This window comes from Gadus macrocephalus, chromosome 12 (genome assembly GCF_031168955.1).
Source record: "Gadus macrocephalus chromosome 12, ASM3116895v1".
In the NCBI taxonomy this organism is placed as follows: Eukaryota; Metazoa; Chordata; class Actinopteri; order Gadiformes; family Gadidae; genus Gadus; species Gadus macrocephalus.
The window spans coordinates 23641352-23653416 of record NC_082393.1 but is presented as its reverse complement, the minus strand read 5'-3'; the positions used below and the strand labels follow the sequence as shown (position 1 = coordinate 23653416).

Genomic DNA, 12065 nt, shown 5'->3' with positions numbered 1-12065 from the left:
TGTTGAGGCAAAACAACAAAATGCAGCACATGTCAAAATTCTCAAAATTGACCTGACCAGTTCCCCTCTGTGGTTGACTTGAAAAAAATAAAAAAGATTGTGCTTTCAGTACTGTATCACTGAATGTCTTCACCTGCATTTCATCAATAATCTTTGTGAGGTACAGAAAGGAAAACACTCCAAGGGGGGGGGGGGGGGGGGGAAGGAGGAAAAAAAGGTTATAATTCATCAGTGAAAGGGTTTGAGCCGTTGCCTTGGAGACTAGCCCTAATTGCGAGCCACGGTTGAATCCATACATGTCTACCGGCCCAACAGAGTGACTGTTAAATGTTTCCAGTGGCGCTGCCAGGGCCCAGGCACCTCGCTACAGCGTGGATACGATCACAAAGGGAGGCTACACAATCCAACTGCCGCAACCAGAATTCCCACATTCATTCGGGCCAACGGTATGCACAAACACGGATGTACAGAGGGGGAACGCTCAAGCGCGCACACACACACACACTGTACTCTACTTCCTTTCGCGTAAAGAGAGTCAATACTTGGATAACAAGTTAGGAACGTCTTATAAGAAGTGATCACGGCCATCCGAGGCAAACTGTCCAGGGTTCCCGCTCACGCTGACGAAAATAACAAACGCTGTTTGTTTGCTCCGAATGTGGAAAATGTGTTTGCTGAGTTCACATGACGGGATCAATTGAACAAATACACGTCGATAGACAGCTACGGCTCTGTAGTCTGCCTCGCTGGGTGCCTCCTCGACGAGCCACCAAATGCAATTCCCAAATCACCCCCGGGGCTGTGGCTCAACTGACTGTTCACAAAGAGAGGATTCTTTGGTCCTCAACAACAACAACAGTCTCAATGGCATTCAGCAACGCTGGTTTGAACAATGTCGATAAATGCAACGCCACAACAACGTGCTAACGCCTGCTAGCAGGGCATTCGAGGTGGTGGGTGGCGCCTTCTAGGGACAGGGCGAGGGGGCTTTTCTTCCGTGCCTCGGCGCCAGTATCGCGGTCGTAGTACTCTGTCAACGGAAGGATATGCACGTAGGGGAGCGTTCATAAGGAACGGTAAATAATGAAAACGAAGCGCATGCTGTACATGTTTTAAAGAACAAAAGCACGTTTGTCTAGTTATCATATGACAACGGCTCAACTGCATCTGCAACACCCACTGGCCCTGGACGCCAGCATAGTCCGAGTGGACCCAGAGCAGTTGATTCTTGTTTTGAAGAGCAACACGGGGGGGGGGGGGGGTCAGATTGAAATCCACCTTCCCTATTTAACTGGTTTTACATGTTGTAAGGCAACACAAGGAAACGCGAGAGGAAAAGTGGGCCGTTGGAAGGTCGACAAAGCACAGGAAAAAAAAGGAAAAAGAAAAGCTGTAATTTCAAGCAGTAATCTTGTGGGAGTAGGGTGGCCTTTTACCAGATCTGAGCCGTTTCAGGCAGCCCCACCCAAGCCAGGGAGGGTACCACGTTTAACTCCAGTCTGCGGTCTGGTCCCAGCACCACCAAACAGGCCTCGGAACTGGCCCGGTACAGGTCGCTACATGCCAAACACATTCCACCAGCGAGGAACAGCACATCCTACTGATAAGCCGGAAATATATTAATTTAAGGCTGATCAAAGTGATTATGATCAGAATGTTGGCTTCATCAGTGTGTGGGTGCATGTGCATGCATGAGTGTGTTGGGGCAGGCATGTCCATCACTTTGAGGTTGGCTTTATAGATATATTTCTGAAGATTGTCTAAATACGTTGTGACCATAAATTGCTGATGAATCAAGAGAGTGCCATTAAAGAAGAGATACACAATAGTGGTACAGACAGAACTGGCAGCTATTCCTTTGGACTTCCTGAACAAGAACACAATGCAGAGGCCTGTTCATAAGCCAACCCCAAAGACTCTGAGCCAATGGCAACAGGGGCCTACCGCTGTTACATCGTAACCAATCTGCTTCCTGTCAAGGATATGTCTGTATGAGCAGGACTTCCTGTCGGGGAACCAATGTGAATTAAACAAAACCCATGGCTTGATTCAATTAAGATATCGAACAAGGTAGAGGTTTACAACTTGAAAGGCGGACAAATGGATAAAATAATGCCTTGTTTTCGTTTTCTATCAGATGATCAACCTTGCATGCATCACACTGAATAGCAGGAAAACCCAACTGAAAAAACTGGGAACTGGCTCTATCGGCGCGTACTTATCATTTTATCATTAATTAGTATCGAGATGGACTACCGAGGATCTGTAATCCAGAAGGTGTTACAACGCAACGAACAGGGTAAACAGTAAACACGCATCGCCACCAAGCTTTTGTATTTTTAATAAAAGTTAATAAAAGTTAATTAAAGTTAGTTAAAGTTAATAATATGAAACTAGAATCTGTAATAATGCATGTAGAGTTGTTCCGGTACCTCTCTCACAAACTCCTCCGATACTGCCTAAAATGCCTCGGGTATCGGTGTAGTACGCAAGTCTATATGCCGATCCAACCATCACGTGACTAGCTCATTTAAGACACAGGCAAAGAACATCAAACACTTCAATGTAATGCTGAGTTTGTTGATGGTCAGAGGTGGAAAGTCGGAATGGGAAACACGTCATCTCCGATAGGGCTGGGTATCGTGGCCAATTTACTAAATCGATTAGATTTCGATTCATAAGGTTCTGAATTGATTATTCATGATTCGATTAGATTCAATCTGCCCTTAAATAATGAAAATGGCTCAACTGTGTTACAAAATACAAATGTACCTTATTTTTTCTCTTCACCTTAAACAACAGGTTTTAAGTGTAAGCTTGTAAATTGGACAGTTTAAACTTGAGCTGTAAACAAAACTGTCTGAAGTCTCAAAAGTGCAAATTTGAAATTAGAAAGGAATTGCAATTGTGCTTGAACTATAACATTTCATCACTTCAAATTGCATTAAGGCATTGTTTATTAAAGTGCAAAAATAATAATTATGGTAACAAAAAAAAAACAACGATCTCATGCCCTATGAATAGATATTGCAAAATTGAAATTAAATCAATCGAAAAATCTATTACGGTAAATCAATTTTTTTACCCAGCCCTAATCTCCAATCTACGCGCCATGTCTAAAATATTGGTTGTCGACACTAAGTGAACCTACTAAACATTGCTTGTCATCGTAAGAGAACTCTTCAATAAGAACAAGTGCTATTAATGCTTACGCTGCTAGATGCTGTATCGGACTCTATCGGTAAAAACATCACTACCCTCTGAAAAGTCTAACAGTTGTGAATAAGCAGCACAAGGAAACACAGTCACTCAAGCCGACTTTGGGTCGGTTGAGAATTAGCTCAGACAGGCACTTGGCATGGCATCACCTTATTCTCTGGAAGCACCAAGCCCTACTGACATCGAGACTTCCTTCAGAACACAGAAGGTGGGAAAAACTACATGCTGTAAAAATAACTAACAGAAGGCAAACCAGTTCAACCGGTTCAGCAGCAAGACCACTATTCAGAGCAGGTAAGCTGTACTGCATGCGCAAAGTTTGTATGGGTTAGGTAGAAATATCAAAAACGCGTCACAGTTAGGCAAATAACATGGGCCGGACACAAGTATAATAGCTAATTATGTCCACCAGCGTTTTATCAGAGCAGGGGCATTGAGCCTGGAGGCAGCAGAACACACAGGAGGCTACATAGAAGACCACAGTCAGTTACAGAAACTATGATCTCATGTCTTCAGTATGTGACCAAATCTTGGAGGGCTCTCCAAAGGCCCCTGGAGATACAAACAGTCAGTAAAACACACCGAGGCCGTCAAACACACAAACACATATATACACCTAGCCAAAGAATCCGTACACATCCGTATCAGTATCTGTAAACAGTATTCTACCACACGTTAGTGAACACTAGAGAAATATTTTTCAGGAACTTGAGGAACTCTTGGCTTTCTCCACTTTCCAGTTTTGTGTTAACCGTTTTTTAACTCTGGAATAAAGGCTGACCTTTACCTGACTGAAACAAATGCAACTAGACCGAAGCTTCACCAGACCGATCTGTTTGTCAAACCAGTTAATTGTATGGACAAATTAGCAAGTCAACAATAAAAACAGGACTCTTTCTATGTCCCTGCAGCAGAGACATATTCAGTCTATTACCACAAAATGCATTTGCTAGCAACCTTTTTGGCAAGACAGACACGAGACTGAGGTTGGAACGCAATCTCTGTTCCCTCTTCAGATGGGGGTCGGGCCACACCGATCCAGCCTTTGTGTCTGCTCCTCCAACCACAGTTCTGGAAAGAGGTAACCAACACAGAGCCTTCGAGGACTGCAATGTAAAAAGAGAGGCGACACGTCTGCCAAAAGGAAGCAGGATTCTGCTGACGGCAGGGAAAGTCTCGCCGTCCCCCACGCCTCTTTTGACCTGTCATTGGTCGTTGAGATACGGCGCTTGTTCTGACACACACATCAGGAACCCGGAGCTGCATGCAACTGGCTCAGAGCCCTTGGAGATCTCCCTGGAGGCCACATGCTCAGATGACTGCAGCTTTATTCTGTAATGCAACGCAATGCTTCATCCTATTCCCCCCATCGCTGGGCCCTCCGGGTTACTTTCCAAATAAAATAGCTGCTCCAGTTCAACTTCATGTAAATGATCGCCTCAAAGGGGTAATGCGAGGTGAGCGGTGTACATCCGTGGTATTGATAGACCACAGAGATTTCCGCTGCTCGTTTGATGTATAAAACCTACATGCCTCGAAAGAATACATTGGTGAAAGTACTATTTTTAGTGACATTGGTTAGAAATAATAAAAGGAATGCATGCAGAGAAGATGTATCGACAGGATATTGCTGGTGCTCTAACCGCCAAGGTTAATAAGTGATTACCAAATACTGTAAAATGTGTGTTTGAATTGCTCCAAGGTGTGTGTACAGGCCACTAATTAGGTAGTTTACACCATAGAATTTACTCCACTAAAACAACATGGACAAATTCCCGCATCACTTCAAATAGATGCTGCAGCAAGGTTGAAAGTCATCCATCCTTGAACATTAAACAATGAGGTAGTGATAGGAAATGGTGGGGTCCATTTCCTCATATGCTCCAAGACAAACACTCCGGTGACCTGGAGTACGTGAGTGAGTACGAGGACACGGCGTCTCTCTCTGAGAGCTCCAGTGCCGTCCCTGATCAAGGGGGCAGGGACTGTAAATCCTTCCATATGTGAAATTGAAGGAAGAATCCTTTTCTCATTACAGGGAAGAAAATCCATAACCACCTAAATAAAGAATGGTATTTAGTCTTGCAAACCTCACAAAGAAAACAATCACAGAGAGAACAAGTTCGGCCTGACGAAGACCCCAGTTGTCAAACCGTAAGAAAATCAACAGCTACTCTGCTATTTGAAAGCGTTTGTTTATGGACAGTGGATGCAACTCCTATGAGTCCAAACAGGGAGGACTACAGTGATTCACAACTGTTTTATTCTGCAGATAGACTGGATAGTTACTTCTCCGGCTGATCAACAATAATCCCCATTTCCCTCCTCTTACTGCCTGATAAGCATGACGGGAGAAAATCAACAGAATAGAATATTTAAAAAAATGTGCACAAACAATGGAAGTAGTGTTTGCTGACAGTATGTCTTGAGAGGATTGGGCAAAGGTTGGTTTTTCATTGAAAAGTGCTGACTCAGTGTGTATGATTAGGCCTGTTACACATCTATCCAATCCCGCTACCTCAATCCCGAGACTGGCTGTCCTTTACTGATCTTAAGTCACTTCTACCGACTGCCTTCACTATACAACACTGCTCAAGGGAAGTTCAACAATTTAATCAATCCAATGTGTTACAGTGCTTGTGGAACAAATCATTCACATTTATTCATGCATGTTGCTTTTGTCCACAGCAACGTACAAGTATAAAGCAAACAAACAAAGCACGCACCAGATACATGAGCTAGGATGAACTATGATATTCAAGTGCCGGGACTAAGTATTCCAAGAATTTGGAATTGGATCTTCTCTTAGTCAATCAGCAATATGGACAACACCGAGAATGTCTGTCAGATAACTTAGAAGCCAGATAATAGCCAGACAGTCTGTTTGCTTATGGCCAGTCCCCATGGCTTTTCCCTCAGGTTAAAGATGCAAGTATTGACCAAGTCTGCTGACTCAATAGTTCACCACAAAATGACGGAAATGATTCTCAAAACCTTCTCCACATCAACATAAACAAATTGTTCTGCTAAAACCAAGTATAGTTGATGCAGGAGGTTCGTACTCCGCAGAAGTTAACAACAGACTATCGTCTCACCATCGAACTTCAAGCTGGGGTTCCAATGAAATGACTCGCTTGTAACTTCCGGTACTGATTCCAACGAATTCTATCTATTAATAAATTAATTATTTAAACCACATGGTCTGATTATTCATAGTCAGGAAGATGGTTATGATTATTGATGAACTCTTACCGAGTAACCATGTACGGTCATGTGTGTGTATGTGTTAGAAAGACCTATGACTCACTTTATGACGACGCATCATCAATGAGAGCCAACTTCATTCCTCATCAAGTGAACAGAAAACACTCACTTTACACTTCAATCACTGTCTTAGTAATGAACTCATCATTGACTTCCCATGACTCATTAGGAGCTGCAGAAAGTCGTCAGGAACACCAGCCACCCTAACTAGCCTCACCCTAATTGCTTCCGACGAGTTGGCTGTTGCCTTGCATGGTCGACACTGCCGTCAGGGTATGAATGCAGGTTTGAATGGGCAAACGTGAGGCAATACTTGTGAAGCACTTTGCGATGCCACAGCTCTGACCAGTGTGTAGTGTGCTCAATTGGCCGTGTTGAACATGTTAACATTGAACACTTGATGTGCAACGCTCGTGTAAGGAAAACCCTAAACAATACCACAACAATGCATAAATACAGTCCTCACCTCCAGTACCGGTCCAGCTCCGAGAATGGTCCTCTCCACCCCGCTGGCATAGCCCTTCTGACTGAGGGCGGTCAGGCAATGAATCAGGAAGTTGGTGCTCTGGGTCTTGCCCGAGCCGCTTTCCCCGGAGATGACGATACACTGGTTGACCCTCTTCCTCAGCATAGCGTAGTAAGCTACGTCCGCGATGGCAAAGATGTGAGGCTCCAGCTTGCCGAGCTGGTGGTTCTCGTACATCTTGACGTACTTGGGGTTGTAGATGGGCAGGAACTGGAAGGGGTTGATGGCGATGAGGATGCTGCCGGCGTACGTGTAGATCTTCTTCTTGTGGAAGCGGGTGCGCAGGTTCTCCAGGATGCCGTCCTCGTTGAGGGCGGGCAGGTTGCAGAGGTCTGCAAAGTCATCCTGGGGGGGGGGGAGGAAGCCCCTGGCCGCCAGCCTCTGTGCCTGCTGCTCCGTGGTCAGGGCAGGGAGGTGGACGTACTGGATGGTGCCGTCGCGGTTGCTCTCCTGATGAGAAAAAGGGAAACCAGAGCACATACATTTCGAGGGTAAAAAGCGAAAGTAGGATTTAGATCGCTTTTCTAACCAGCGGCCACTCAAAGTGCTTCACAATATTGCCTAACATTAACACAATCATGCACAATCACGCACATTCATACACCGATGGCGGTGGCAACCAGGCAAGGTGACAGCCGGCTCGACGAGAGCAGTTAGGGTTTGGGGTCTCGCTCAGAGACACCTCGACACGCCGGGGATTGAGCTAGCAACCTTCCGGTTACCAGCCGACCCGCTCAACCTCCTGAGCCACATGCCGCCCCATAGGACGCAAGTAAAGCACAATGACCCACGGTGAGTAGTAGGTAGGTGACCCTGCTCGTCTACTGTACCTGTAGTAAGAAATAAAAGCCCAGGCTCTGGGGGTGTTCCTCCTGGGCCCTCCGGGGCCACAGCAGCAGCCTCTGCACGGGCAGGTCCCCAGACTCCAGGATCCACTCCTCCCCACCGCACTCCTTCACCTCGGCCAACACATACAGCCTGCTGGGGTCCAGCCCCAGAGCCGCGGCCGCGTCGCAGATCACCGAGGCGGCGGTCGCATCCTTCTGAACTCTGATTGGTTAAACAGACACGCAAACAACGCGATCGGCTGCGATCAGCTACACGACATCAATCTTCTCATTTAAAAAACAAACGAAAAATAAATAATGGAAGGGCGGTTCTGAATGACATCGGACCAACCTGAGATAGCAGCAGGCAGAGGACTCTGTAACCAACCGTGGGTAGATCTGAAGCAGGTAGGAGCGGCCGTCTTGGGGGTTAGCTGCCTTTCCTCCCCCTCCTCCTCCTCCTCCTCCGCTCGTGATCGTTGCCATTGTGGCAGCGCCATCTCTGACACTCATTCTGAGCCAGGGGGAGTGGCCTCTGCATGCCGCATCCACCGCCTCACTCACCGCTCAGCACCTGCAGGACAGATGTGCACGTCGGTCAGCGTCAGCCGTCTATTCGTATCTCAGCTGGAGATTTGAAGTGAACCCCTTGAGTCGCCTGCCATCCATCATCGCTCTGTTTACAATAAAATAACTGCAAAAGGTTCGGTTAAGGACATAATTAGAAGATACCCATACAGGACATAATGGTGATCTCATGTTGCCGTAACATCACAAAGCTGCCGGTGGTTTGCGGTGCAATTTCCTGGTCACTTGTGACGCAGGAGCTGCTCTACAGTGTGGCTATGCAATGCACCATAGAAACAACATCAACATAACACTCGCCCTCGAACAACCAGACAGGGAGGAGGAGGAGGGCGATGACAAGAAGATAGTGTTCTGGTTTTAGCCATAAGCCATGACATCACATGCAAGAAGACTTTCATTGGAACTTTTGGGGTTTTATTTTAAACCTTTTTTCGGTAGAGCAGAAGGAAATGGACATTTCTGGTGCATGTGTGATGGATTTCGGTTCCTATTCCGTCAATACAGAAATGTCAGACTCAGTACTGCTTAATGCCCAGGGTTAAACATTTCAAACAGATAAGCTTTATCATCAAAACATCACCCTTGACAGATTTTGATGTAGGGTAATTCTGTGACTGTCTGAGGGAAATACCAAGCATGAATTTTATGAGAATGAAGCCAGATTCTCTTGATATTCCAGTTTCTAAGAAATCCCTAAATGTTCAGTATTTAACTTGATTATTATAGATCTGCTATTTTACCTGTTAACATGGGGCTGCGGTTCTATTGAGATTCCTTAAATGTATGCCTGGTCTGTCAACGATGATTCATTGTCAACATATTACCATGCGGCGCATGCTAGTCAAGTGATATATACACAAGTGATGTATAAATAGTGTAGTCCCGGGAAAATTTGGAGCTAGCTACAAACGGAACAAAAGCGAATACCAATTCACCAATGAACAGAAACAGCTGTTGGACAAATACCAGCACCGTAAGGGATACTGAAGAACTGGGGTGATGAATTTAAGACCACCAACATCACCACAGCTCTGCCCAGCCTGGGACGAACCCATTTTTCATTTTATTTTTGGCAGCACTAAAAAGCATGCATCTCTCAACATCACATAAACGTACACTGCCCAGTGCCCATTAACCAAAAACAATGGATAGGCTTGTTTGAGCCTTACCAGGGATGTTACCAATTTCCTCATGACTGCGGTACAGCATACATCCTACTTCTAACACATGTCACAATTACTAAACCAGAAAATCGGTTATGAAAAGAAAGAAATCCAATGACTTACAACTGGCTATATTGAGATCCATGTGAATAAATAAAATCATTTGGCGCCGTGTTTGTTTTCCAGATAAGTATGAGGGTTTACAAGATAAAAATGAGTCTGTTTTCCGTTTCTACATCTATCAAACTGTAGCATGAGTCAATATTATAAATTAATGGGATAGCTGTTACACGCAATCACTTAAAGAAGAGCGCAGCCGCCTTTACAGTTGGAGGCAGGGCACAGCGTCCGCAGAGCAGCTGGGTGCCACAGTGCTGTAGCACCGTTAGCTGTAGCACCGTTAGCATTGGAAACGAATGTGCAACGCTGTAGGGAAAACCGTTGCTGCAACGGTTTTCCCTACAGCGTTGCACATTCGTTTCCAATATCAACATGTTCATTTTGCCCCAATGCCGGAGTGTTACTAGAGCTTATCCTTATCTGGCCAGACATGACCAATTGAGCACAGTATATTCCCTCCTCTGCCAACGATGCCTGGCAGTACATCGTCGGCAGCGATGCCAGAAATGCAAGCTGGCACGGGCATCACGTGATTAACAGTTTGGCAGACAGTAGACACCATTACCATCAATGATATAAAAATACAGACAAGAACCCTTGTCTAGAATATATATAGTACAGTAAAAAATGATCTGCAGTGCTTTGAGAGGATACAACCGACTAATATACACAGGTAATGCAGTACATTTGGCAGACTCTGAAGGGATTCATCCCGTGGTACATTCTCTGTGACCAATTTTAATGTACACAAGAAATCGATGACACAGTACAGGCCGAATAACTGTTGGGTATAGTTCGGGCTGATGATGGATCACAAAGCCGGAAGTTGTATGACTAACGTATGCTTTGTAAACTTCCAAGCGCCTCCTTGAGGGGAACAGGAACCTGGCCTAAATCACTTGAGGACTGCACAGTAATCTGAACCAGAGGTGGAGTTCGGGAAGGAGGGGGCCTGCCATGATTCAAGCAGAGATGGTTTATGTTGTCTTCCATCCAAAACGGGTTAGTTGATGGGTTGAAATGACCCAATTTAAAACAGGCTGAGTTTAGCGTGTTGGCTTTCATATACAAGTTATTTATTACATTAGTTTTAAGCAATAAATATATTATTCACTATTACTAGACCTTTATATTGTAGTTTTATATGACTTGCCAGGCATTTCCCCAGACTGATCAGATTATCTTCTGCATAGATGAAAGTAAAAAAGTAAAGTTACAATTCCACATTATCAATTTCTAGTTGTGTTTTCTCGATATTAGACATTTCCACACATGATAATACTCTTTCAACAACCCACAGATCTCAGGTCTAGATTTAACTCGTCATTCTCAACACATTGTGCACCAGGAGCTGAACATCCAATAGGTCAATGTTGACTGTCAACACTGGAGCCAAAGAGCAAACTCGAACATCGCCAATCCAATTTTAAACACGATGTACACACACTACCCCCTTTTTTCTGCGCTAAATGCTACAGCCATAGTAAAGATCAGCGGTACATTGTACAGAGACAAATGAAGCCCTCTGTGAAGGGGCCCCTGGATTGTGTCGGTTGGATGCAGAAGTAGCTCAGGAGATGGGGTAGGTCGCTTAGTAACAGGAGCTTTTCCAATGCAATCCCTTTTGTAAGGGTTTGGTTTAAGCAATAACCTAGCCCTATAGCCTAGTCCCTAACTGCTCCCATTGAGAATGCATGGCTGACATTGTTCTGAGCGAATGAATGAGCGATAGGAGGATAGTGTTGAGTGGTTGTGTTCGCTAATAAAGTTGCGTGTAAAACAGATCGCATAGACCCCCTAATCTAAAATGGTCTGAAAGGGAGCGCTTCTAATGACTGCTACTGTAAACCGGAGGATCATTTTTACACTCATACTTATAAAATGTGCTGTTCAGGAGCAGCTATTCATAACACCATTAACAGTAAGGGAAAAAAACAGAGTCTGGAGTACTGCATCTGGAACAGGCTAGTTTTGGAATAATTGAGGTCACATTGCGGAGGGAAAAAGGAGGAAATAGAGACAGGGTTTTCAGCTTGTTCCCTTGCCAGCCTCGCTGACCACAGTTCCAGACACATGCAAGTCTATAAAACGCCACGGCATGCAGAACTGAGCTCGCCGCAGAAGACAGCATCAACATTATCCCCCATCATGAGCTCTGTCTGGTTTAGCTCTGTCAATTAAACTCCCCCACCACCGTTGCCTGCTAAACCAACTTCAAAAAGGAGAAAACACAAAGCCAAGAGGTAGAGAGATAGAACACAAAGCTAAGAGGGAGAGGGATAGAACAAATAGCTAAGAGGGAGAGGGAAAGGGAGAGAGAGAGGGCAGGGACGCATGTCATCAACTAAAACAGTGGGA

General features: G+C 45.0%; 1 protein-coding gene across 8 annotated transcripts in view; it reads right to left on the bottom strand.

Annotated features, from left to right (window-relative positions):
* si:zfos-588f8.1 overlaps nucleotides 1-12065 on the bottom strand; it is a 57293-nt gene that overhangs the window by 32778 nt on the left and 12450 nt on the right. For all 8 annotated transcript variants that reach the window (XM_060067771.1, XM_060067773.1, XM_060067775.1 and 5 more), the window contains exons 2-4: nucleotides 8189-8410; nucleotides 7840-8059; nucleotides 6950-7459 (exon numbers count right to left, since the gene is read on the bottom strand). In XM_060067771.1, the coding sequence (XP_059923754.1) occupies nucleotides 6950-7459; nucleotides 7840-8059; nucleotides 8189-8349 (891 nt within the window). In that variant the 5' untranslated portion in view covers nucleotides 8350-8410. The remainder of the gene's footprint in view (nucleotides 1-6949; nucleotides 7460-7839; nucleotides 8060-8188; nucleotides 8411-12065) is intronic.